Raw genomic sequence first — 27629 nt, 5'->3', positions numbered from 1 at the left:
TCATGATTTCTTGGTTAATATCAAGTTGTCATAACGAAGACATTTTGAATAATATCAACTTTGTATTAAAAGTGGCATGTTTTACCGAATGACACTTTATGACAACAGTCATAAATATTCATGAAGACTTACTCATGTTCATGACAGGTGTTACGTCATGTTTATGACGGTGTCATGGCAGTCTTATTCACAATCCATCAAATTAAGTGTTACCGATTTTTGCAGCCTTGTTTGTCATAATTTCAGCTTCTTTTACTTGTATTTTTTGCTGTAGATATGGAAATGTTCAGTCACTACTTTAGAGATGTCATTACTTATGAAGTTATGAAATAAAATTAACTTGAATAAAGTGGTGCCTTGTCTTTTTGAAGAGTAGCTAAGAAAAACAGGCCTGCATGTCAAGTCATATTTATATATGTTTGAGTTTTAGTTATGTTTTTATTAGACAGTCCTGTAGTTAGTATTTTTGTTGGTATTCAAGTGCTTCATTCATGAAGTGGTATGGTTTGGTAAGACAAAAACATAAATGTGACATAACCACCTACCTTAGTAAACACACAGGTCAGTTGAGTTTCTTGGCTCTGGCTCGCAACACGTGAAACCCAGTGCACCTGATAATGCGACTCCCTGTCACAAAACTAAACAGCATGCTAGAAACTGAATTAGCAGTAATCACTGATGCAGGCAGCCCATGTACTGATTGTCACGTGTGTGCAGAAGTGTAATTTTCACACCACGACGTGTGAAACCTGAACTCCCATCTTTGCATTTGTTGCCTCCCTGGGTAGGTTGGAGCACAAGCAGTGAGGCAGAAGATGCCTGTAAAGAGAAGGGATGCGTCACTGGATTAGTGCCTGAGAATCTGCCCCAGCCTCTCCTCTCTGAGCCTGCCGAGACATCTCCAGAAGGGCACGACACTCACCGCTCGCTTTCCCTCCACCAAGCCTTCCACATGAGCCAGCCAAGCCTTAGCTCCGCGCCAGGATGAAGAAATACAAGAAAACGCATGCATTCATGTTCCTCCTGCTACTTCACTACAGTTTGGGTAAGACTGTTGTTTTTCTTTTGCTTGTGTGTGTGATCGGGGGCGTGCGTGTGTGTGTGTAGCTAAGACTTCTTGCCTTGCTCTTATCTGCTTAATCCTCCAGCATAAAGAGGGGATGTCCGTCTTACAGTAGACTGTTCAGGCTGCTTGTGTGTTATTTACTTCATTGTAATTTGATATATACATTTGAATTTGAACAATTAAACTTGAATTTATGCATGGATAAATGATTTCTTATGCTGATCCTGGAAAAATGCTCTTTGATTTGGTCCGACTATGATTGTGGCACATAGGCTACCCAATAAAATTTTATATATATATGTATATATACAGCTCTGGGAAAAATGAAGAGACCACTGCACTGAACCCCATTGAAAACCTCATGGTTATCCCACCAAATATTGATTTCGGAACTCTTCCTGAGTTAAAACAATAGTATTTTTGTTTCTAAATGAATATGATCTTGTTTTTGTTGTATTATTGGAGATCTGAAAGCATTGTATCTGTTTGGCTATTTTTGACCATTTCTCATTTTGTGCAAATAAATACAATTTTTTTTCTTGGAATTTCAGAGACATGTTGTCAGTAGTTCATAGAATAAAAGAACAATGTTCATTTTACTCAAATATATACCTATAAAAAGTAAAATCAGAGAAAATCATTTTGTGGTGCCTTAATTTTTTCCAGAGCTGTATATAAATATACAGAGAGCATAACACACACAGGATATAACTCCATTATTCCCACTCTTGTCTAGGATTTCTGCTGTTCTTCGTAAATGACTGCAGTTGTTCATAGTCCATAATTAGCAATTATTCATAAAGAATACTCATAGATGTTTTGAACATAATCTTGAATAACATCTATATAATTTGTGTTATTTATCTTATTTATGGAGTGCATTGGACACCATTGTTTGCTTATTTTTTCCTTCTCAAAGTATTTTCTTCATTTATCTGTCTTGTTGAACAGGGCAATCAGACTATGCTCCATATTTCTATGACAACGGTCCTAGCAGCATAAGTGGGAACATGGCCTTGTTCAGCATCTCTGAGGATACACCTGTTGGTATGTCCACTGTGTTTTTGAATGTCTCCACCTTTTTATGTTAAGATTTGAATAATTTGTGACAGAGTTTATACTGACATATGTCAGAGAAAACAAATTTTATGCACATTGTTTGGTTCTTAAGTCTAAAATTTCTTGAATATGTACTGGCGCTGTTGCTAATCACAGTTATAATACCTTTAGGATTGTGACGCACGTCGAAGGGTTGCAGGAAGAAAACAACACAGTGCCTTGCAAAAGTTTTCATACGCCCAATACAAAGTAATGCATAATTATGGAACTGAGGAAGCTAAGCCACAATTTTCAATCCTTTTTTGCAAACAAAAATATGAAAAATCCATTTAGCAAGCGTTTGTACTTAAATCTTTGGCCTACATACAAAATGTACATGCATTCCTACCCTGAAACATGGTAGTGGTAGCATCAAGCTGTGGGAATTTATTCTTTCTACAGGGCAGCAAAGCTGGACAGGGTTGATTAAAACAGAAAGCAGCTAAATAAAAATTAGTCATCCAGTAGCTGATCTGACTTAACTACTCATGAACTATGAACTTCAAGTTATGCTTTTCAGGCATGTAGCCTTAAATTTAGACCTGTGTTTGGTGGTTGACAGGAACACAGATATACATCCTGAACGGGACAGATCCGGAGGGGGATCCTGTACGATACGGCCTCACATTTGAAAAAGGCTCCACTGAATATTTCAGGGTGGAGCCTAAATCAGGAAACGTGACTCTAATTCAGGAGCTGGACAGAGAGGTGAGCCTGCTGATGGACACATTAGAGTTTAAAGCAAGCTAGCCCTTTCACCAAAGTTAACTGTAATCATATTCTTTCTCCAGAAACAAGATGAAATCTCAGTGATTGTCAGCATAACAGATGGACGCAATAAAGTAAGTTTGCTGTGTAGATTTTGTTTGCTCGATTATTATTGTTTCTGAACAACTTACATGCGGCAGTGGTTCCCTGCTGTGCGGTTGCTTTGGGTCATGAAGACACTAAGTGTAGGGTCACCAGAAATTATACATAAAAAGATTTTACTAATGGTGCTACTATGCCATATCTGTGACAACAGATAAAAACAAATGCAATAAATTAAAACTAATGTGAGAAATTAATTAGAAGTGGTACATGTGTTCTTGTCACCATTGTACACAATATTGCTGGCTTAAAATAGAAAACAGAGAGTTTTATTTATGCAAAGTAGTGTTGTTTCCTCTTAAATTTAATTGGAGAACATAATTTTTTGCTTTTTCTGTATGCTTTTATTTATTTATGCTCACTCGTTTAGATTATTTTTTTCTGTTCTTCTTACATTATTTACTACATATATTTCTGTATTTTTGATGCAAAATGAGTGACTGTCTACAACATACTTTCCCTCCGGTATATTTGTAGTTTAGATAGTGAGTAATTGACCTATTAGTTTAGTCCTCCAAGGTTAAACTATGTTTTCCTTGCTTTCTGAAGTTTATCTTTCTATAACTTTGACTGTTTATGTAAATTGAAAACAATGTGATCAGAAAATAATACATAACTGAATCCTATCTGTAATGGCTGAACTCTTAAAACATAAAAGTATTTTTAAAAATCGTTTTCATACAATAAGAAATAAAGTTCTTTTTAGTCACAGACAAGTATTTGTTTTTATTGTCCACAGGTTGTTGAGACTGTGAGAGTGTTTGTGACAGACGCCAATGATGAGCCACCAGAATTTCATAGTCTGCCTTTTATCACTGATGTTCCAGAGGTAACATGCCAAATTAATACAAGCTCACTGAAAGCCTCACAATTTGTACTGTTATGTCTGAAACCTGATCATAAAGTTAAGTCTCTTTACCAGGACACTGTTCCAGGAAGTAGTATCTACAGAGTCCATGCTATAGACAAGGACTTGGGTTCAGGAGGGAGTGTTTCATATTATCTGCAGGTAACTTTTCAGAATGCTGTTTGTTCAATTTTTTTATGTTTTTACTTTGAGTCTATATGTAACTCTTTCATCTTGATCAAGCACATGGCTACAGTGGAAAGAAACTACTCTGTTTTAATGGGGAGAACCTCTTGGAAAAACCTGCCTCAGCATGTACAGCCAATTGAGTTGACCAGTTGTGTGTTGGAAGACTAGGAGACACAAATAATACAGAATCACTTAGCCAGACATGTGTTTTATCAGTAAGAAAAACAAATAGTAGCAACACTTGCTCTCATCAGTAGCTTCATTGGAAAAGTAGAATAACTACATATAGAAGAACTGACCCAGAAGTACGTTTTATGGATAGAAAAACAAAAAGTACACAGACTAAATGGAAGGCTTAACTCTGTCCTGAAACACAGTTAAACACAGAAGAACAGAACCAGGAGTACTTTCTATAGCAAAAACAATGATTCCTGTTTTTAAGGTACACACAAACAAATGTTTCCTAAAGGCTTTCAATCCTTTTTATTTTAAAAGCATTGAATCTACTAACTTCACTCCCAATATCAATTTGAAAAAGCTCTCATATTTATACTGCAACAGCTTTTATTCGCACAGAAAGTAACCCAAGATAACCTCGTCACACCTCCCTCAGCCCTCTTTTGAGGAATCCAGCTGAATTTAACGTGGCTTTCAACCTCCGAATTCTCAAACAATTAAATTTGTCCTGACATCTCTGTTTCCAAAGCCTCGTTTGGAATACATCATAAAGTTTTCTGTTACAATTTAACACGGTGTGTTTCTTTTTTATGCATTTAGTTTTATGTTTACTATTATTTTGGGGGTTTTTTTACTCAGTTTAAAAGCATGCATCATCTTTTCACATATGGTGGTGCTAGCAGCTGGTCTAACATTCGGGGTTAGGAACAGAGGTCAAGCTGTCATCATGAGAGTTGTGCTGCCATGTGGACGGAGGAATCGAGTGATGGGACAGCGACAAAGAGAAAGATTAATCTGATACCAAAGAGAGCAGTCTGGAAATAGCGTTACTTTAGTAGATTAAATTTCAATTACATTTGAGCAAAGCACTGAGAGCTTAATGGGAGCTCAGATGTGGTGTAGGCCCAAATACTGGCAATGCTGTGTTTGTTATAATTCATGTGTTAAATGTCACATCAAACTGTCCATGGCTGAAACTGCTGAGAGCAAATAACGCATTAGCATTAGCTTGATTGCTTCTCGTTGTTTCTGTCCCAGTAACTGTTTGATTTCTTAAATCTTTAGAGTTCCCCATTTGCCAAGTTCACTATAGATGGACACAGCGGGATCCTCAGAGTAAAACCTGGTGAGACTTTGGATTATGAGACCACACCAACACATTTTGTTACAGTGGTCGCAAAGGTGAGCAGCTGTTTTCACTTAACTAGCAGTCATTAGGAGTTACTAAGTTATTGTCGTAGAAACATTTCACATTTAAGTCATGTCTTTTTTGAAGTACGTTATACTGCACTACCTAAGCAAAGCCTTGATGACTAAATCAATATTAAAGCTACTGAGCTTTAATTAGCTGCTTTGGAAAGTGGTGACAGTTGTTTCTGCCAACAATTCTCTCACTTGCAGGAATACTGTGACAGCTTATATAAACGTCTATTTTTATCCTTGATTAGTTTTTTTTGTCTATATGACAGGTCATAAATAGTCAATATGTTATAAAGGTCTGATTAATAAACATCGATAAAAAATACAGCAGCATAATATTTATACCCATATATCTTTATGAGTTTTTACCCTTTAGAAATTATTTTATTGAAACCACTAGTTGAAATAAGTTAGTTTAGTATGAAAGTCATTTTGTGTTTCTTATAATCTACTGAAATTTGTGCCATAAGGAACATTTTAAAAGCTATTTTCAACTTTTTTTCAGTGTGTCTCATGCCAAAAAAGTTTTTTTTTTAAGTATCTCTTGCCATAACTTTATAATTATGACAGCAGTCAGTAACTTGTCAGTAGTAGTGCCTCTTCTCTCTGAATGACCTCACTTTGAAAATGATTAGTTGTAAATGTAGAGTTGAGCCTTTTTTGTTATTTCATCATCCGTCTCTGAATGGGCCATAGTAATACCACCACATTACAGGAGAAACTCACATTCAAATCATATTTTTAAAAAGTGTATTAAGTGTATATTTGTTTTGTATTAAATAGAATAATTTGAGTACAGTGAAGTGCCTTTGTTTTCACAGGATGGAGGTGGAAAGTACAAAGGGAGGCACCAGGTGCTGACCTCCACGGCTACTGTAACAATCAATGTTCTTGATGCCCAAGACATGCCCCCAACCTTTGTGGGAACCCCATACTTTGGATACATCTATGAAGTCTCAGTCCCTGTAAGACCTTTGCTCTCCATATGCAACATAAATTTTACAATATTGTTTCTTTCTTCACCCACTACTTGTTTTTTTTTTTGTAATTTCAGGGGTCTGAAATATACACAGTGTCTGCTAAAGACGGGGATCAAGGCAATCCCAACCCTATCCATTATTCCATTGTGAATGGTAAGGATGAAAATTTACAAAAATATATCTCTAGTCGAGCTTCTTGTTGTTAATAATACCAAGTTTCTTGATCTGACATGTTTCCGTCCAGGAAGTGATGGTGTTTTTGACATAAATAGCACCAGTGGATGCATTTCTCTAACAACTCCTCCATCTCTGCTGAAAAATGAGCTCTATGAAATAAAAGTAAAGGTAACTTTCTTTTTTCTATTCCATCACAATCACTTTTTTCCGAGTGTAGCCACCTTTCAGACAAGCAGTGCCTGGCAAAAGTAACCAGAAGTGAACCAAAATTAAATAAACTAAATTTCACTTTTTCTCATTTTGTCAATCACAAAATTGATTTTATGTAGTTAAAGAGCACAAAAAATAAGACGTAGAAGTAAAATAATAAATGGCGTCAATTTTTTTCAACGACAAAATCTGAAAAGTGTGGTGTCAACGTGCGCTTTAAGTGTACTGCACTAAAGCCACAGAATGTCTTCATTCTGTGGCTTGTAATAGAGTCCTTACACCTTAAATTTTTTTCACATTTTTCAAATATGCAAGAACAGACTTCAATATGTTTACCGGGATTTTAGTCTGATTGACCAACACAAAATAGTCCACAGTTGTGAAGTGGAGCCACATGGTTTTCAACATTTTGAAAAAATCTAAATCAGAAAAGTGTGGTGAATATATGTATCCAGCACCATTTACTTTGATTCGCCTAAAGGAAATCTGTCCATCTTTGTGACTGAAATTGAATTTCATTTTCCTTCCAATCCACAAATACGCAATTATACAACCTTTTGCTGTCCTGTCACACAAAATCTCAAAAAAGGCATAGGGGACTTTAATTGAAATATGACAAAATATAAAAACATTTTTGCAACACACTGTGAATATAGTGAATCTCTCATATGTATTGGTCTCCAGGCATCTGAAGTCGGATCCAACAACCAGCAGTTAGACTACGATGTTACCACAGTGACTGTCCGGGTGGTGGATCTTAATAACCATCCTCCTACGTTTTATGGAGAAAATGGACCCCAGAGCAAGTTTGAGGTCACCATGTATGAACATCCTCCTGCTGGAGAGATCCTCAGAGGCTTTAAGATCACAGTGAATGACTCTGATCAGGTGAGTTCATTCCCAATATTTCATCAAATGATTGGATCAATTCCTAAATATTGATTTAAGTCATCCTAAGCTGGACATTTCACTGGCAGATACAGTAATACCTCTATGTACAGCATTACATAAATATCTATTCAACATTTCAAGTACAGTACATCTGATTATGCAACAAAAGATATTCAGAAAATCTGTCAGCCATCATGTATATTCTCTCCATCTGGCATCGTAATTACCCTTTTATATGGGTATTATTTCTAAAACATCTACCCTGGTTTTGTCACAACAATAAATTGGTTAAGCTCCTTTATATTCACTAGACATTTCTGACTGTTTCAGGGGGCAAACGCTAAATTTAAACTGAGACTGGTGGGACCCAGTAGAGTTCTTCGAGTTGTTCCCCAGACGGTCCTGAATGAAGCGCAGGTGACCATCATTGTGGAGGACGCATCTGGTATAGACTTTGAAAAGGGACCAACCCTATCTTTTAAGGTAAACTCTGGTCAGTGTACAATTTAATTTCATTAGGAATGACATAGAAACTGTACTTCTGCTTAAAGAGACCAAGTTTTATATTTTAAAATAGTTTCAATGAGTTATATAATGTTTTGTGCTTGCAAAAGAATAACAAAGCCAACACTATTTTGGACCAGATTAATTCTGGTTTAAAGAAGCCTTACCTTTCTGAAAAGCCTTTTTTGTAGTCCAGACTTTTCTTCTGTCTTTACGTCATTGCCATAAAACACTTTCTCCATAATATTTTTGTTAATGATGGTAAGACAGAAAAAGTTTTTTTTTCTGGCATGTCTGCCAAATACCTGGATAGCATATATTTAATATCTAAAATTTGTTATGAAGATTCAGTGACCAAAAGATAAAACTGTGCTGCAGTTTTTAACATTTTTCTTCACTTCCTGTGTCATCCTTCTGAATGTTTGTCATTCTAATAAAACGTGTAGAGGTCAGAGGCTGAAAGAAATTGAGTCACGTCATAATTATTCCCCAAAGAATCATGTTTCAGTGTGAGATTTTTTTAAATTGCAATGAATGTCACATTTATTTTCAATAGCATTTCATGGAACTAATTCATCTCCAAATTATTTTTTTTTAAATCAGTAGCAAGTCTCACATCAAATATTTTAGAAGCAATTCAAAACAAAAAATGTGTCCTTTTTTTATTCTCCAGTTACCGAATGTTTCATGAGAATTTAAATGTGTGAAGCCCCCAGAATATAAAATGTATTTTCTCCTTGTGTAAACAATTGAACTATAAAATAAACTGACCCGTCACTTTGTCCATTTCTCTCTCCAGCTGCTGGCGGTAGAGATTGACACGCCTGAGCGTTTCAGTGCGACAGCCGACATAGTGATCAACCTGCTGGACACAAATGACAACGTCCCTGTTTTCACATCCGAGTACTACATCGCCAGAGTGCCTGAGAACTCCCCTGGGGGCTCCAGTGTTCTGTCTGTCACAGTGAGTCCATTGTTGGTTTAACACTGCTCTTGTCAAATTTATGCACACAAGCTTGCATAAATTTGTGTATATTTTTGTATAATAAATATACAAAATGTATTATTATCAAAAATGCATTTTTGATATTTTGTATAATGTGGAAAATAATTTTTTACCCTTACTTAAATTTTTCACATCATCAAAAAAATACTTAAAATTACTTAATATCAGTGTTTAATATCCAGCGATAAGAAAGGATCTGGGCAATAAAGACATCCGCTGGAGAGTTCCCAGGCCAAGACAGCTACATATAAAACCATCTGATAGACATTTTGATAATCTCCAAAATTTGGGTGAAAATATTATGTGGAGTTCTGAGACATTTTGGAAGCTGTGTGCCCCAGTGTATGTATTATTGATCTAGCAGTGTTTCAGACAGATGATCATATTGACAGTCAAATATGGTGATGGTGTCATTGTCCATCAGGAACTACGGCCATAAATTCTGCAGAAGCATGTTTGACCAGCAGTTTGTGACGATGATCCAAAACATACCACCACGTCCACCTCTGAATGGCTAAAAGTTGGACATTGACAATGAGATAGTGGGCACTTAAAAGCACCTGAACAATAAATTGGACTGGAGTCACAACACTGATGGTTTTTACAGGAAGGGTCAGAGCAAACTCTACCTGATAAGTAAACAGTAGTCTTCTGGAGAGCAGAGGGTGCTCCTAAACACCCCTTTTAATTCTGTGGTGGCACCAGCCTTCTCCTGTGGTGTAGTTTGTTGAAGCAGCAGCTTATCTATGGCTGAGAGTAAACAGTTTGATAAGCTCATCAGGAAGGCCAGCTCTGTCCCAGGATGTCCCCTTGCCCGAGTGCAGTTAGTGGAGTGCAGATCCTTCCTCCCAGCAGTTCTAAGATTTTATAACCATCACCCAGTCATCTCCCAACAAACAAAAACTCATTGAGTATTTGTATGCCAGCTGTTAATTACACAAATCTTTTAATTTTCTTATACTTTGTTGCTTTTTGTCAAGATGATATAAGCATCTTAGATGCAAATTCTTCTGAGTTAAATTTGCTTCTACTCAGAAGCAAATTTTTATTTTTATCTGAGTATGTGACTTTTAATAACTTTACGCTACTATATATTCTAATGTTGCAAATTTGGCTGAATTTTCTTACTCTTTGATAGATGTTGTTGCCAGTTGGAGGAAAGCCAGTTGTTATGTTTAGGGGGAAATTAATTTTTCATCACCAGGTTGGCTTGGTAACGTTTCCCCTTTAATAAATGAAAACATAATTTACTGTCGTTTTTTTTTTATTTACTCATGTTGTCATTGTCTGACATTAAAATTTGTTTGATGATCTGAAACCTTTAAGTGCAAAAAGGTAAAAACTGAAAAAAATACTTTTTCACAGCCCTGCACATTCATTTACTTCCTAACTGTGTTCAGCAGTTTTTTAAAATTAAAGAAACAAAGTAAAAACCTGGAACAAAATGTCTGTTTTACACACTGTACTATTTTGTTTTTCTTCCAGGCAAATGATCCAGACTCTGGTTCCTGGGGTGAAGTCAAATACACGATTTATGGATCAGGATCAGATTTGTAAGTTAAAACCTTTTACTCCTGCCAGTTTATTATTACATCATTGATCAGATATGAAATTTCCTCACTTCCACAAAAGATTAAGGAGATTTTGGTAAGCTCAACAACAGCAATACTGGTTTGAATTCAACTTTTTATCAAAGACTAAAACAGGAAAGCCTGTCTATACTGTACTGTTCAAACAGCTTACTCCAAAATGGCTGCAAGATGCCGACTAATCTTCTAATTGGATTGGAGGGTTAAAAATAGCCATCCTGGCCCCATCTCACATAGGCAGAGCCAATTAACATGCAATGTGACAGCTGGAGCTACAGAAAACGGTAGCTTTGAAAAGCCAGGCAGGCAACACGAAGCAGAGCAAAAGTGAGAATTTATGCTCGTCTGCAGACATCAACATTAATTGTGCGAAAGTTATCAGTTTCAAAGCAACTTGTGAATTTTCACTGAGAAGAGTATGTAAAAGAGAGATAAAGAAAGAAAGATAAAATGGCAGCGATATCAACTAAAAATAAATTCCAATTTACATTTGTTAAAACTAAGTATTTATGTGATTATATATTAATATTTTAAGCATAGTTTTTATTCAGGGAAAATAATTTTGGTTATAAACAAAAAAAATCCTAATGAGGGGGCAGCATAACATGCTGCTTCAACTAGAATAAAGCCAAGAATGATACAGCTCCATACCTTTTTCATACTAGTTTTATAAAAATCAATAAAACAACTACACAGTAATTAACGGTATTAAATCTATCAGTGACAGACAATCACCTGGTTTATGTTATCGTACGTATTGTAAAACCAAATGGTACACTCTTTTCATTGGGCAATATCAATACAATCATAAAAAACATTGGAAACTTACAATTTAAAGTCAGAGGTTTTTCACAACAATGTTTTTAGAAGTTATCTAATTACTAAAGACAGTCCACATCTGCGTTATTTATTAGTAGATATATTGTATAAGCTTTAAAAAAGACATGGTGGTGGATGTTTATGTCAAAATGCTAAAGAGTTCAAAGAATATCAATACCTTGCAAGGTGTTTTAAGTTCTGTCCAGTAATTTAAGATGGTGACACACAATAAAACACCTTTGACAATGACTCATTCAGTAGCTAATCTTGTCTTGTCTGCAGATTTGCCATCCACCCATCAACAGGCCTTATCATCACACAACCCTGGACCAGTCTGGACGCAGAGATGAGGTCAAAATACAACTTCTATGTCAAGGCAGAAGATTCAGAAGGCAAGTACAGCATAGCTGAAGTCTTTGTCAGCGTCCTTGACATGAATGACCATCCTCCGGAGTTTGATGAGGAATTTCAAGAGAAGACCATGATCATTGGGACACCTGTCAAAGTTCAGGTACATTTTTCTAATCATTATATACAAATGTAAACTCTATGAGTTGGTCATGGAAAAAAGCTGAATTTACTTACTATAGAATTATTTCTATGTTCATTTGTCTAAATATTTTTTCAATAGTGTACTAAAATGTTCCGGTTATTCAAGGGTTCCATAATAGTGTACGCTCGGGGAAGGTTGCAGGGAGTTTCAGAGAGAAACAAGCTCCCAGTATGACAGATCCTTCATCTGGAGTGTTTTTAAAAGTTCAAACTTACTCACATTCATGTTTCTGGGGTTAATCAGAAAAGTAATTTTCCAGTCAATCTTACAACCATTTCCTGGTTTAGGAAGACCAACAAAGCTGCCTTACCTAAATGTCATGTTCTCTCCTTTTACTTATTTAAAGAGTGACAGTAATAACTGAGCTACACCTTAAACTGGAAGGTGTGGACTAAATTGAACTGAGACTCTGTGGGAAGACTGTAAAACTAATATGCTCACTGCAACTCTTTCTTCATGCAGGCCGTGGATGAGGACGCAGAGTCTCCTAACAACGTCATTGAGTACTCCATCATGACAGCCGATCCCGACAACGCGTTTGACATTAATGCAAACACAGGGGAGATCCAGCTGAAGCCTTTCATCAAGTCTATGGAGATTGTGCACAATATCACCAAGCGGAAGGATTGCAAGTGGTCTCTGGTGGTCCAGGCCAGGGACCGGGGATCTCCATCCTTTAGCACAACAGCTGTGGTCAACATCGATATCACAGAGGCGGTAAGGCTTTTGTTCTAACTCGAAGCATCCTTCCTCTTCCTCCTTCTGCATGCCTGAGCTGTAGCTTGAGGCAGTTTAGTATGAAGCAGAGAGCATCATTACCATGCTAATGTTACTTTGTTTTATCTCCATCTCCACAAGCTCCATCCTTTTTGCATCCTGAGTTTCTTTTTGTCTTGCTCTTTTGTGTAAAGTATAAAAATGATTTAAACTTCATAGCTATTAAACGCAAGTTTTATTTTTTATTTAAACACCATGTGTTCACAGTACATACATTTTGTCGCCGTTCATCATGTTTTTGGCTTTGTTTCTGTGTTGTGGTCGTGCTTTTTCCAGATCAAAGGTCGAATGGTTTCATACTTCATGGGCCTTAGCAAGCGTCCGCTGACGGTTTTTGGAATTTGTTCCAGCATTATCACGTCTCTCATTTTTCTGACCGTCTGCATTTCCACAATCCTGTACTGTAATGCAGTGAAAAAGTCCAGAATCAACCCTGAGAGTAACTATATCAAAGTGATCCGCAGAATGAAGTGAGAAAGAGCCGGTACTTCAAGACCTAGCTCCAAGCATTGGTTAGCTGGTTGTTGTCTGTAAAAGAGTACTGTAACAATTTGAAAATGTTTTTTTACGTGTTTTAATTTTTACTTTATTTTATGACAAAAAAATGAAAAATGTATTATTTAAAAAAAATAATAATTTTTTAAACCTATGATCTTAATATTTTTCTTTAAATAGAGCATGACTTGACTAAGTGATTTTTTAAAATTAATTTATTTTAAAGGTGTACACCCCTGATAAAGATGAAGTCTCAAAATAATATCACCTTTTACCACAGTCGCATAATCTCATATTGCAAATCTGAGAAAAATCCAATTTATAATTTAACCCTCCCCTGTTATGTTGCATTTTGACAAATTGACCCGTTTTAAAGTTTAAATTTTTTTTTTAAGTAGTTGGAAGTATTTTTTTTTGCATAAAACTTTTACTATTTGTCTGAACAGGAGCACTCTACATATAAATTGAAAATTTATTCATTTTACACATTTGCAAAGACACACACACACCCCCACACCGCAACACACACACACATGCACACCCCCACCCCCACAAGCCCACTTTCTCACTATTCTCCTTATTTCACTAGGAAACTGCGAGGAAGCATGTGTTCATGCAACTTTTGACTGGAACATTTTCTGTTCTTGTGGGAAAACTCTACCCACACTGAGTGACACTCAGCAGAAGTGGAGGAAACATAAATACTCTCTGCATGGCTCATTTGTCTTGATTTTAATCACCGGGTCAATTCGACCCAGAACACTATACGTGTCTCATATTCGATTATAATGATCACCATTGAAAAAAAAATCAAAATGTAATATAAAAATTTTTTCAAAAGGTCAATTTCAAGGAAATTATAGTTTTTTTGTGTCTAGGTTTTTTTCAGTGGACACAAAAAATGTAAATTCCATTTTTTATGAGTAAATGAGCAGGTTGTCGTCATTGATCCTTTATTTGTGAGCATTGGAGTTAATAGTCAAATACAAATATGTTTTGGAGGAATTTTTTGGTTTCTTTCACTATTGCATGATTAAACACTCCCCGGGTCAAATTGACCCACGGATATTATTGCTGTACCCCAGAAACGACCATAACAGGAGGGTTAAGATAATTTAATCAGTTGGGAGAAAAAATATTCTGTTAAAAACTTTACTTTTTTTGACAGAATTATTGAGGCCTCAACAGACTTTTTCTTTTCCTGGGTTGCAAATATAGTGTGGCCTCATTCTTTTGAGTACTAGGCACCAGCCTGCATGAGGACCCATATTTATCTTGCCACCATATGCAGTGAAGAGGAAGTCTGTTAAAACTGGGTCATCATTGGGTTTTCCAAATGGATCATAATTCAAAACGTGCAAAATCAAAACAGAAACTGTATATTTTAGGGCTGCCACAGTCTTCAGTTAATGAGTGTGCAACTGTGCTCAACTTAAATGTTGCGTTTTTCTAAACTTTTCAGTTTGAGATTATGCAGCTTCAACAAAAATGTAATTTTTCTTAGAGTTTTTTACACGTCTTTGCCAGGGGTGCCAAACAAGTGCACCAGTATCTGTATCTTTTTTCTGACATAAGCACCACATTTCTGGTCAAAAGAAATCGTTCTCGCTATTCCCAAGCAGTCAGAGAAACCCCATTGCAGCGCACTGCCAGACGTATTCCCAACATCTAGTAACAATAGTTCTAGGCTTTGTGTCAGCAGTTGTATTTATTAGAGCAGAGTAAAATAGAAGAATGAGAGTGAGTGGGAAACTGTTTACTTGAGTGGTAGACATATTGCCTAGCTCTCCTCTGTCAGTGCTTTGCAGCGTCCATTGTTCATGCTTGCATGCTCTGTAAGAATGCTTTACCAAACCTTTGATTCAGATTCAACTTGATTGTATTTGTGCTCTTTCACAGACTCCTCTCAAGGGGCCAATGGGAGCATTTTTAATGAAAAGTAGGGACAATCCTCTGAGAGCTTTAGGCATTGTCACTTTTATCATTCTCGTACTTGTAGGAGTGACTGTAATGATCTCTACAGTCATGTACATGCGCAACTCAAAGTCAAACAGAATCATGCCAGTCCGACGCATCATTAAGAAGCGACCCAGGGACCAGCAGACTTGGAAATTCAAGATTCCTGTCATCAAGTTGTCCAGCCCAGCAGAGAAGTTTCTGATCAGTGACCCAGAAAGCAACCCACTGCAGGAAACCAGCAGCCCCAGGCTGAAGCCTCCACCTCCTACTGCTCCCTGTCTGCCCCCTCCGCCTCCATCTAGCTCTCGGGCTAATGAGCGGCCCCGGGCGGTCCCAACCATATCTGGTGCACTGGCCTCCAAAGGTTCAAAGAAAGCAAAGCCTGGCCGCCGCAAAGAGGGAAACATCAGTTCTGCGTTGGTGTCTGAGCTTAAAATGAAGCTGGAGCAGAAGATTAATGAGAATAACCAAGGGTATTATTAAACAGAACCTCAAACACATCTGGTTTAAGGGTTACTCAGTCCATTTATCAATGGCTCTGTGCTCTTATCTTACATGCAGCCATCGTGATGATTGGTTGAAGGATCTAACTTTGGATTTTTTTTTTTCACATTTTTAAGTCTTAACAGACATCAAAGAAGTAGGCTGCACTTCATCCTCCACTGTATTAGATTTAGAGAAGTGCAGAGAGTCAGTGGTGCAGTCGCAGATAATTCACCACACTGACATCTTGAGGAGGATTATGTGATCTTAACAGTAAGAAGCACTAGTGTAAATTGTTCTGGGAGAGGATTACTAAGGTTTAGTGTCTATACATCAGTTGCATAACATCCTGAAAAGTGTGATGCTCACAAATGTGCAGTGTTTTCAGCACAAAAAATATTTTTTACCTGGTAAATTCCCATTACAGAACGGTGTGTTTTCGCTCAGTGGAGCATGCAGCTAAAACAATATGGCAACATTTTACAATGAAGTGCTAAAGGACCTGTGTGTTGATATTTTACTGTGTTACATCAGCCGCTTCAAAGCTGAGAAGTTGCTCCTTTGTATGAAGACAATGTGCCACTGTAGTAACATGAGCCTGCTTGAGTATTCTAGGAAAGAAAATGCTTTTATATAAATGAACATGCATCCATTTTAAGTGTACAGCACTGTATTATTTTTAACTACATGAGTACAAAAAATCTAACTCTATTAGTGGGGAATTGTTGTTGATAAGAGCTAGTCATGCTTGAAATTTCCAAGCTGACGTTGCTGAGAGATTTTTATTTAAATAAATGTTTATCTGGAGCATCTTTGTCAAACGTGTAGAAGCTGTGCATGGATACTTTCCATCTCATTCTCAAATGCCTTTCAACGTAGGCAAAGAAAATATCATTGCTGTAACCATAACTTGTATCTGGGTAGTTCTTAACTTACACTTATTTTAAATAAGTTAAGATAAACTATATACAATAAATATGAATTTCACTTGCCTGGTCCTTTGAAAAAAAATTATATTGTCTTTGTACTGTCTTGATTTTAAATAAATATTTGAACATATTTTGATCTATGTTGTGTTCTTGTGTATAGAGGCTGGATGACTGCTCTGTGATATTAAGCTATGTTCAATTATATTAATGTTCATATAAAAGTACAATAATGAAAAATGAAAGATTGAAACCTATTTAAAGGAACAGAAGAATATTGAGCCTGATTTGCATGCTGAGCCTGAAGGTTTACTTTAAAGAGTTGTTATAATATCCCCGAAAATCTTAAGTGGAAAAAAAAAATGGACACTATCATTACCACATCAAGTTTGATCACATCTGATTGAATCTTAAATGGTGCACCTGAGAGGAATCTGCCATTTTGTGCGTTAAGCCTCTGGCACCTCCAGGTGGATCTTCCTTTCATCTACTGCTTGTCCTCTGGGTCGCCTTCTTCACCAGCAGGGTATAAATCCTTTAATGCCTTATGGTCACTATAGGTGCGATACAAAATAGTAATTCAATTTGAGACTAGAGGGGTTTCTTCATTATTTTCTTCTATCACGCAAGAAAAGTTATTTGCTGTTTCAAATCTCTTCTAAAGCGTTCCCTCTATTACGATTTTCCTTTTCACTGTTTTTTGGCAACTTTGTCTCTGGTCTCCGTAAGTTCTGTGGTTGTCTTTAAGGCTTTTTGTATGGAAAAATGTACTAAGGTCATTCCAGTTGCTCCCCTGACACAAATGACAGGAATATGTTTCAGAATATTGCTCTTGTTGCTGCTTTGTATGCAAACATTTAACTCTTACAAATAATTACTGAAATAAGATGTTTAGATTTCTCTGGTCAAGAATCAATTGTATGGGGCGTGCTGTGGTGGCGCAGGGGGATAGCACGCCCCACGTTTGGAGGCCTTAGTCCTCGACGCGGACGTCGCGGGTTCGACTCCCGGTCCCGACGACCTTTACCGCATGTCTTCCCCCCTCTCCTCACCCTCCTTCCTGTCTGCCTACTGTACAAAAAAATACGAGCCACTAACGCCGCAAAAACTCTTCGGAGAAAAAAAAAAAAAGAATCAATTGTATGAATTAGAAACTGAATTGAAAATACATTTCATACCTTACAATGGGTGTAACAATAATTTAAGACCACATTCTGAAGGTGAATGGTCAAATCTGGTGTGTGTGAGTGTAGGGGTGCAGGCGTGTGTGTGTGCGTCTTGTACATCTGAGATTTATTTACTCTTTTTACTTCTTAATGTTCTACAATGTTTTTAAAGATTTCAACCAGAAATTTATAATGCAAAACACTTCCCAATGTTTCCAATAAAATAGACTCTTTGTCACTGCAGACTCCTATTTTTATAGTACATTTGATTTTTGCTGGAGTCTCAGACTCCTATAAGGGAAAATGACAGAATTAAAACCTTCACACACCAGCCCTCTTGCTTGCTCACTCTCATCACGCCTGGATCCTTACATTATTTTGTTTATTTTCTCCGTAAATTCTAAATTTCAACTGTTCTTTTTCCAGTTTGAAATGATGAACAAACACCTTTAAGACATAAATTCATAAATATTTCAAAACGTTTCTAGACACTCCTTATTTTAGATAAAAAGCCAGACATTTTGTCCTAATTAAAATTTGGTGCACTCAGAGATGCTGTTAAATAGAAATATCATGTCCTCCTGACTAAGATTCGGATGGAAATTCACTTTAATCTGCTTACTGGCGTATGTATAAATTCATGAAAATACTGCTTACGTAACAAATCCTCTGAGTGATTGTGCTGAACAATCCCAGTATGTCTCAGCATTTGTTTTTTTTTTAATCCAGATCAAAAATCCTGCATACCATTTATAAGACTTCACATTTAGAGATCTGGAAAAGGAAACAATAAAAGATATTATTTTTATTTATGACAAAATGCAACACACTGTGCCCATAAAATCACACACAGTCGATATAATAAAATTTATTCACAAACCTGTGACAAAGGAATAACAAAGTATTCATTATGACTTACGGTGCAGTATAAAAAACAAGAAAGAGTACTCCAAAATACTTCAGTTTGTACACGTATATATAAATACAGGAAATACAGGGTATCAGCAAAGGAAGAAAGGCATGTTTAATCTCTGGTGATAGCTTGTGAATTTCTTTTACATTTGATATAGGAACTTTTAAGTTTTCTAAACTTTTCAAGTTTTATGTAATCATTAAACAAAATAATTAAATTTAAAATTATTTTTAGCTGACTGTTAAAACAATATAGGCTTGATACAAAGACTAAAGCTGTAAGAAGGCACAGACTGGAGCTAAAGATACATTTTTTTTCTTAAAGGGAGACATACAGTATTTTCCCCACATTGATTCTAGTATAGATGAGCAGCACTTCCCCCTCTGCACCTGTCTTCAGATTTCCGCCTCTTTGTTGGTTTTTCCTCTGAGTCCCTATACAGGGCTTCATCGCTGGCTGCCTGCAGGCTGTCAAAGGTGTTCTGCCTTTCTGATCCCTCTGCGTCCTCAGCATGCCTCCTCCTCTTCTTCCACAGATCCACACAGCGGTCCAGGCAGCTGAACCTAGCCTCCGTGGTGCATGCGTACATGCCTGCCGGCACTGCCAGTACCATGGCGCACACAATGACAATGATGTGGATGAGTCTCTCCCTCTGCTCCAGCTGACTAATGTCGCTACCTGTGACAAAGACGATGCACTGGCCCTCTCTGGGGGGGTGGTTTTTCAGGGTGACGCATACCTCATATTTGGTGACAGGAAGCAAGTCGCTGACCGAGTAACTGTTTATGCCAGGGCCAATGAAGATCATCTCTTTCTTGGGTGAATCGTACTTACCAAAGTGAATGGTGAACCAGGTTTCTGCTGGATTGTCCGTCACTGCATGCCACTCCAAGGTGATGCCATAGACAGTCTGCTTGGCGATGCGGATGTCAATGTGGGGACTGTCATTAGATGACAGCATGGGTACAGGTGGAGGAAGAGGAGCTGAAGAAATGGGGGAATCAATGTTGAGTGAGATACAAACAGAGGAGTTGCCAATGAAGTTGTTCGCCATGCAAGTGTAGAGTCCACGATCTACCAGGTGCACGGACGGGATCACCAACTGGGATGTGATGGTCTCCTCATCTATCTGAGTCTGGGTAGCTACAAGGATACAAGAAAAAACATCATTCTACTACATTAGAATTAACAAAAGTCAACATCTTCCCTTTATTGACAGCAGTTTCACACCCCAGATCTTTGGTTTCATTTAAATGAACCTCTGATTTTTTTACAATTGTAATCTGCTTTCTTTAGGATATAACACCAAATCCTAAATCTGTGCACATTTGGTGTTGTTCCACTTTTGTTTTTGCTGTGAGCAATCAGGAAAAAGGGTGATTGACTGCTTCTTCTTTCTTCTTTTCCTTACTGGTCAGTGCATGTGGCAGACAATACTGTCCCAGTTAACAGCTGCTGAAACTAAATAACAGTATGCTATGCATGTGGTTCTAAAGAGTTGTGTGAAAGTGGCCCAAACCAGATGAAAGCGTGACATTTTTTGATAGTCCAATCTGACTGACTAAGTATGGTGGTGTGAAAGGGTCCCATGTCAGGTTATGCAACAGTAGTTTGAAATATAAATGTACATAACAAAATGAGTTCACATTTCTTTTAGTTTTGTATTAATTAAAACTTAAGACTTACAAGCAAATCCTCTGATGATCTTGAGAGGATACAGCCATTGAATGTGTGAAAGTGGCCTGGCTTTGACTAGGCACGTCAGTGTTGCATTTGCTCCCAGAGACAAACTAACGTTAGACTCTGCCACCGAGGCCACCGGCTTCATGCAGGTTTTCAGCTGAATCTCATGGAAATATTTGTCCACTTTGTTGCCTGGGCCAGAGCACTTCAAGTAAGAGTTCATGAGGATGACAGGAGGGCTCACCTTACGGATGAATTCAACGAAACCTTTAAGGCGGCAGTCACACGACCAGGGGTTGTCATGTAGTGCTAAGACCACGTTGGAGACCAGACCTTCTTTCCCCCACGCTTTCTCTGCTATTTGGTAAAGAGGCCAATTTGTGAACACTTCCTTTGATGTGATGCTAAGCTGATTGAAGGATAAATCTAAGTAGGTCAGTGCAGGCAAGTATCTCAAAGCGTGCTCCGGCAACACATCTAACCGATTGTGCTTCAGGTCCAAAATTTTGAGTCTTGGTGTGCTCTGAAATGCAGTCCATGGTACCGAAGTCAGCTTGTTGCCTTGTAGCCTTAGCTCGGTCAGGTTGGAGAGGCCCTCCAGGCTTTTGATGTTCATCAGCGTGATCTCATTGAAATTTAGCCAGAGGAACTCTAAGGCATGAACTTGAGAGAAGGAACCTTGGGGTAACTCAGTCAGGTGGCAGTTTTCAATTCGGATTTTAGTAAAATCATCAGGGATGTTCTCTGGGATGTGCGCCAGGGGGGTTTCCATGCACAGCAAAGTCCTAGAATGATACATGGCAAAGTGTTTACAAGACCATCTATTTCTGGATTTCATAAAGTAGATGCATCATTTTCTCAAATTAGTAAATATTTTCAGTTTTTGAGACGTTTGTCTTCCATAGAACATTTTAAGAAACATTTAACATTCTCAAAACTAGCTCATAGCGTTGATACAATCAGATACTGAATGTTTCTACAGACTTAGTGATTTGCCTACCTTCCCAAGTTCTCATTAGTGCAGGAGCAACCCAGCAGACATGCAGATAATCCAGGGGTGATGATATCAAATACAAAGAACATCCCAAACACGGCACAAAATACGTCCATGTTGCTGGATGAGCATGTGAAGCAGGCCGGTCGGAGCAGAACATGCCTATCGGCTGCGTGGAAGAAAGCCTATTACCTTAATCTCCCTTGACGTAATGCTTAAGACACCAAATGACATGTGAGACTAACGAAATGAGTATTTATAGCAGTGGTCCACTTTGCTCAAAAACATTGTCAGACCTGTTGAAGAAATCTTTCATGTCTCCTTCACTCAGAGTTGTGCTGAATTGTACTTTGACCATATTGGGATTTTTCTTTCAGGTGTGTCCTCAAAATGCTTCTCTTCAGTCTAATTTAATTTATTTGAACCCAACCAAAGCAGCAGCTCTGACATGATAAATAGGAGGCCCATCTGGACTAAGTGGGCCGGAGCCCGTCAGGCTTAACGGCGCTGAGAGGGAGGGCCGCAGTGAGACAGAGACAGATGTCTGGAAAGGACTGTAATCTGACCTCAATAATCTGAACACTGGCCGCCATTCAGGTTGCTCGAGTCATCATTTGAAAGAGGTAAAGGTAGACAAACAATAACAAAGTAGATTCCATCTTTTATATTTCTCTGTCAACTTTTGGGCAACTTAAATTTAGTAAATTAAACTATTGATAAGTAACAAACATAGTCTCTTAGTTTGTAGGCACCATGATATTTACAAATTCAACTTTTGGACTTCAAGTGATGCTATAATATGGCATTAGCATTTTTGTTTATTGGGCACGACTCCTAATAATGTTTTACGGTTTTGTCATTCTGGCTGTTCTGTAAGGTTAAATTTATATGTACAAAGCACAACAAATATTCCACATCAATTTTGAAACTGAAACTTAACATTTGATCCATTGATATGATTGGATTAATAGTTATAATGCTGTGAGTTAACTTCAATATATGAAGAGATATCAAGAAAAAAAGATTATAAGCATAATTGGATATAAAAAAATATTTATTTTCAGTTGTTATATGCATATCATTGAGATTACAAATGTTTATATATTATAAAATGCACTGTTGTTTAAGTTTATGAGCCAACAACCAATCTGGCACATTATGCTGTATGCTGACATGCAAAACAGGCTAAACAGACGGTTGGTGCTCTAAACTTTTCCTTTTATATTTCATACTTAACATACTGTGCTTTTAACACAAAGCAGAAGTTACTCTTAGGGTGAAAAACAATAACTGACTGGGTTTATGAAAGTTGAGGACATCAAGAAAATTTTCTTGGAAAAAACATCACTTTCAATAGTGCATCACAAATAAAAAAGTTGCTTTTTTAGTCAAAACACAATATTAAAACCAATCTGTTCTTATTTTCCCATTCCCTTTTCAGTCAAAGAAGTTACTGATTTTGTTCCTGTCAAGGCTGTAAATTAATCTCTTTTGACCATTAATGACAGAGACAACTCCACAAAAAAATGTCCATTTGAGTCTCTGAGCAGTAAAGTCCTTTTTTCGATAAAGATTCCTCGAAAACAAAATGCATCTTCTTGACACTGTCTGCTCCATTTTAGCAGAAGTATTCATTAGGTGGCCCTTCAGTCCTCGCTATAGCTTCTGAATCGACACTTGACCTCGCCGACAGGAGCCTGTTGGATTCATCAGGGTTTAGCCTGGTCAGATATTCCCCCTCCATCCCTTTAGCCTTGCCTCCAGGACCAAGAGTCTCAAACGTTACGTAGGAGTCTTGCATGTCTTTTGTCTGATGCCCCAGCATTTTTTGGCAACGTTTCTTTATTGCCCCACAGCACACAATCAGAGTCAGGGGGACTGCAATCACACATGCAACAGTTATCACTACCACATTAATGAGCTTCTGTGTGCCACTGGCACTGGCAGCCTCATCCGTTGAGAAGATTACACACTGTTCCTTTTTCGGAATCAAACCTTTGACGCAAACACATGCTATGTACTTTGTCTTTGGTACAAGGCCTTCAATGGTGATGCGGTTCTTTCCAGCTCCCACATTAATACGACGCATATCTCTCTCACCAAAAACGGCATATAGGACACTGAATTCGGTGGTGTTTGTGGCTGTGGGGGCACGCCAGTTCAAAGAGACGGTGTGATCCGTGTCCCCAATCACTTTTACCGATCGTACCACCCTCTTATCAGGAACTTGCTGTAGGGACGAGGCATTTGCCACCAGGTTACCTAAACCTTGACTCACCTCCCCTGACTTTAGAGGGTACGAATTTTTGGACTGTCTTTGAGAATTTCCATCAGAAACACTGTAGCTCTCAATTTCATATCTCCCAGTCACTCCTTTGCCATTAAGAGGTTCAATAATGGGTTGAGCTGCAGTGCTGGTGGGTGGTGGAACATATCTCGCAATGAGTTTTTCCTGGTAAGCTGCTCTTCCCATGCTCCCCGGCTTCTTTCTACTGCCTCTCTTAGAAACGCCACCAACTGCTTCCTCTGAACGAATGGAATCAGTGATCACCAAGGAGATGATGGCATCCGCATTGCCCACAAAGTTGGTGGCTTTGCACACATACTTCCCAGAATCCCTGTAGGAGACTGCGGGGACACTCAGAATTGACCAAATGATGCCTTCCTTTGAAATCTCTTGCTGAACTGAAAAATCCAACAAATATACACATAGAGTTAATTAGATTGACACACAAGGGAAGACCTTTAATCTCTCTGATATTTAGTGTTGGACAAAAGTAACTGCTCTGAACTGACCTGTGCCATTCATTTTCTTGCCATCAGCACGGCTCCAGAAAAGGTCCGGAATGGGGACCCCAACAGTCCCACAGCGCAGTAGGACGTTGTTGCCCAGTGAGCTCCGAACGCGAGCCACAGCCGTGTGCACCCTGGGGGCCTGGCACCTCTGAAGCTCTGCTTCAGTAAAGAAAACCCCAGACAGGCTCTCAGGATCAGCACACCTCAGCCGAGTGTCAATAAGTGCCACAGATGATGAGGGGGATTTCTGAAACTGGATCAGGTCGTAGAGTCGGCAGTCGCACAGCCATGGGTTATCATGAAGACCTGCAGAACCAACAATGAACAAATGCTATAAGCTTTGACAACATCAAGTCCAGAAGTAGTCAAACGCCCTGACATACTACAGAGAAGTACTATAGTTAGACTAATCCCTAACTCAAAGAGGGCAGCTCTAAAAAGAAAACTTTCCAGCATCCTAAACAGTCAGAGCTTGATCCTCACCCAGAATTAGCTTAGATGACTCCGAGTCTTGGGAAGGCTTCACGCTCAGCCACATTGTGAGAGCCTCTGCTGGAAGCGTTGTGAGGCTGTTGCTGGATAAATCCAGATAAGTGACGTTTTTAATGTAAATGGTGGCCGAGGCCGGGATAGAGGAGATCTTGTTGTTGTGCAAGTCGAGGAGCCTCAGGATGGGCATGTCACTCAAAGCTTCCCAAGGGAAGGAAGTGAGGGAGTTTCCATCCAGCCTGAGCTCATCCAGGTTGTAGAGGCCTCGAAAACTGTCTGCATTAAGCGAGTTCAGGGAATTGAAAGACATCCAGAGAAACTCCAGGCTGTTGAGGTAGTGGAAGTTGTTGCTGGCGATGCGCGTGATTGCCGTCTTCTCTATGCGTAGCTTTGATGTGTCAGATGGGAAGTTTGGAGGAATCACAGTGATCTCTGGGTCATTGCAAAGCACGCTCCTGTAAAAGCAATAAGTAGAATTGTGATTACTTTAAGCCTGAAAATAAATGCAAGAATAATTATGAAATTGGAACTTGGGAAGCTTATAGGTGAATATTTGCAGAAAAACTAGATATCTATAAGCTTCTGTTTCAAATAAAAAAACAATCATTCTGAGGGAAAAGGTGGTAACCTATTGTTCAGTTATAAGGAAAGGAGATTAAAGAACAGCAGGGCAACCGTTTACTACAAAGTGACTGAATTGTAGAAAGCAGCAGTAAAAGCAGTTGGTATGCAATACAAATTTAACTGCTCCCAATGTGAGCTAAATTAAAATAACTTACCTTGCCTTTGATCCGTCACTTAACTTGTGAAAGAAGCAACTGCATTGTGCAGGACATGATGTGCTGAAAATAGGAATAAAAACTAAAGCCAAGCTAAAAGCAACAGCAAAGTGCCGGCTCATGTTTCCCCCCTATCTGCAAGCAACTAAAGCTCTACAAGACTAAACTACAATTAATTAAAGAGCAACAATTAAGGTCTAACGGAACATCGGGTGCATGGTGGTGGTTCGAGGCTCACAGCTCCAACTGCTCCGCCTGCTCTGAATCCACAGATAAAAAAGGGATAGGCAGGGATTAGAAGAGGACTTGGGTTATTTTCATTCACACGATTAGGCTATTCTTTCCTTGAAGCTGATAGGCTGCATGCTTTTCACTTTCAGAACTGCTTTCCAAACTGTTTATTGGCTGCTAAAAAAAATAATGGAATATTGAATGTGGCATCACAAGCCTCAAGCGGATGTGCACAAAAGAAAATAACCAGATTTAGCAGTTTTGAGTATTTTGCACAATACATTTGTGTGTGAAAAAAACTTAAACATGTGATGTCAGTTTTAGTATTTTTGAGTTTTTACTTGTAATTATTATTGTTTTCACACAAAAATATAGTAGACTCAACACCCGGACGTTGTTATTGTGTCTTGTCTCTTGTCTTGTCTTGTCCCTATGCTGTAACTGCGAAGTAATTTCCCTGCTGGGATGAATAAAGTACTTCTATTCTATTCTATTCTATTCTATTCTATTCTATTCTATTCTATTCTAAAAAGGATACAAAAACAAAATTGCACTGGTTCCCCACTAGATGGCAGTTGAGAGTAAAAAGAGGTACAACGTGTTTTGTTTGGTTTTATTCTGACTTGTTTACATATCAGTACTCAGATCTGATGAAGGAACCATGTTGGTGAAGTGCATCCTTGTCTATTTATCCGTGCTTTTTGACTATAATAAGTTCCCATAAGAAGGCAAAATGTACCTTTTACAAACTGAGTTAGTTTAAAGTGAGTTTTGAACTTTGCATTGCTCATATTCATCATATGTTTAAATTCAAATGCATAAATTCAAATGTATAAGTTAAAATAAACCCCTCCCGACCCCACTGGAAACAAGGGTGTACAGAAAATGGATGGATGGAAGTTAAAATAAATCATCAAGAACACATAAAAGTATATTCATGCTTATGATGAATGTGTGTATACGTCCTTGCTGGATGGAAATAAATGTATATTTTTTTTATCCAGTCTGTAAAGTGTGCCTGCTTGTGACACACTTTCTGAATGAGTCACAGTCCCTGGGTTGTTTTTTTTTTTGCAGGTCCAGAAGTTTAATGACACGGCGGCTCTGATGGGATTTTAAATCCTTTAATCCAGTCATCTCTCTGTCTCTTTATTATTTTGTCTTTGTTCTGTTTCTTCATACAGAGGCTCTCCTACATAAGAAAAACGTCCATTTTTGCATCTATCTCCAAATATAGCAGTACTTGGCTCAAGCATGATAAGATGGCATGGTATTTCAAGGAACACATTTTTTTAAAATCAGAATTGCTGTACTGTTTGACCAACCCTGAAAATATTGTTACATTTTGCAGTCAAAACTGATGTATCAAGATGATACGATGTTATTGATAAAGTCAGAAAGAGGGTGAATGACACAGAGAAACAAAGACACAGTAACAGAAACAATAGACATACATATTGAACAAACCAAGGGATTCAAGGGTAAAACACACAATTCTGCACATTTTCTAGAAAGCAAATAGCTGAGCCACCTTGCTCATTTAGTCAATATCTCTTTTAACATATTTTTTCCCCAATATTTAAGACAATGGCAATAAATATAGGATCTTAGTTCAACCTCTTATTTTCAGAAAATGACAAATTCCATGCAATTTTCATCCTCCCACTTTTTCCTTCCCTTTCCCTTTTTTACCATTTTACAGTCAAAAACTTGCTTATGAAATGGACCAACTTAAAGCATCGCATCATTGGGTAATTCAAAA

General features: G+C 38.0%; 3 protein-coding genes across 4 annotated transcripts; 1 reads left to right on the top strand and 2 right to left on the bottom strand.

Annotated features, from left to right (window-relative positions):
- Positions 1-772: 772 nt before the first annotated feature.
- On the top strand, positions 773-16925 carry LOC114152422 (cadherin-related family member 1). Of its 2 annotated transcripts, none has more exons than XM_028030328.1 (17): positions 773-1045; positions 2018-2113; positions 2727-2872; positions 2956-3006; positions 3774-3863; positions 3957-4043; positions 5313-5429; positions 6269-6412; positions 6502-6580; positions 6672-6772; positions 7499-7702; positions 8036-8188; positions 9009-9173; positions 10701-10768; positions 11906-12134; positions 12639-12893; positions 13230-13524. In XM_028030328.1, the coding sequence occupies exons 1-17, from the start codon at positions 985-987 to the stop codon at positions 13425-13427; spliced, it is 2244 nt and encodes a 747-aa protein (XP_027886129.1). In that variant the 5' UTR covers positions 773-984; the 3' UTR covers positions 13428-13524. The 2 variants fall into 2 exon arrangements, with proteins under 2 accessions (XP_027886129.1, XP_027886128.1); XM_028030327.1 differs by lacking the exon at positions 13230-13524 and adding an exon at positions 15348-16925 and having other exon boundaries at positions 774-1045.
- A 1953-nt stretch (positions 16926-18878) lies between these two features.
- Positions 18879-21688, bottom strand: LOC114151800 (leucine-rich repeat, immunoglobulin-like domain and transmembrane domain-containing protein 2). The gene is made up of 3 exons (XM_028029219.1): positions 21579-21688; positions 20582-21363; positions 18879-20038 (listed from the first exon to the last, which is right to left on the bottom strand). The coding sequence occupies exons 1-3, from the start codon at positions 21686-21688 to the stop codon at positions 19251-19253; spliced, it is 1680 nt and encodes a 559-aa protein (XP_027885020.1). The 3' UTR covers positions 18879-19250.
- A 948-nt stretch (positions 21689-22636) lies between these two features.
- lrit1b (leucine-rich repeat, immunoglobulin-like and transmembrane domains 1b) lies at positions 22637-25874 on the bottom strand. Its single transcript, XM_028029161.1, has 4 exons — positions 25637-25874; positions 24852-25312; positions 24369-24674; positions 22637-24257 (listed from the first exon to the last, which is right to left on the bottom strand). Exons 1-4 carry the CDS (start codon positions 25756-25758, stop codon positions 23191-23193), a joined length of 1956 nt encoding a protein of 651 aa, XP_027884962.1. The 5' UTR covers positions 25759-25874; the 3' UTR covers positions 22637-23190.
- Positions 25875-27629: the final 1755 nt, after the last annotated feature.

Source organism: Xiphophorus couchianus, chromosome 10 (assembly GCF_001444195.1).
Source record: "Xiphophorus couchianus chromosome 10, X_couchianus-1.0, whole genome shotgun sequence".
In the NCBI taxonomy this organism is placed as follows: Eukaryota; Metazoa; Chordata; class Actinopteri; order Cyprinodontiformes; family Poeciliidae; genus Xiphophorus; species Xiphophorus couchianus.
The sequence above is the reverse complement of the archived record's forward strand: the minus strand, read 5'-3'. Positions and strand labels throughout refer to the sequence as shown.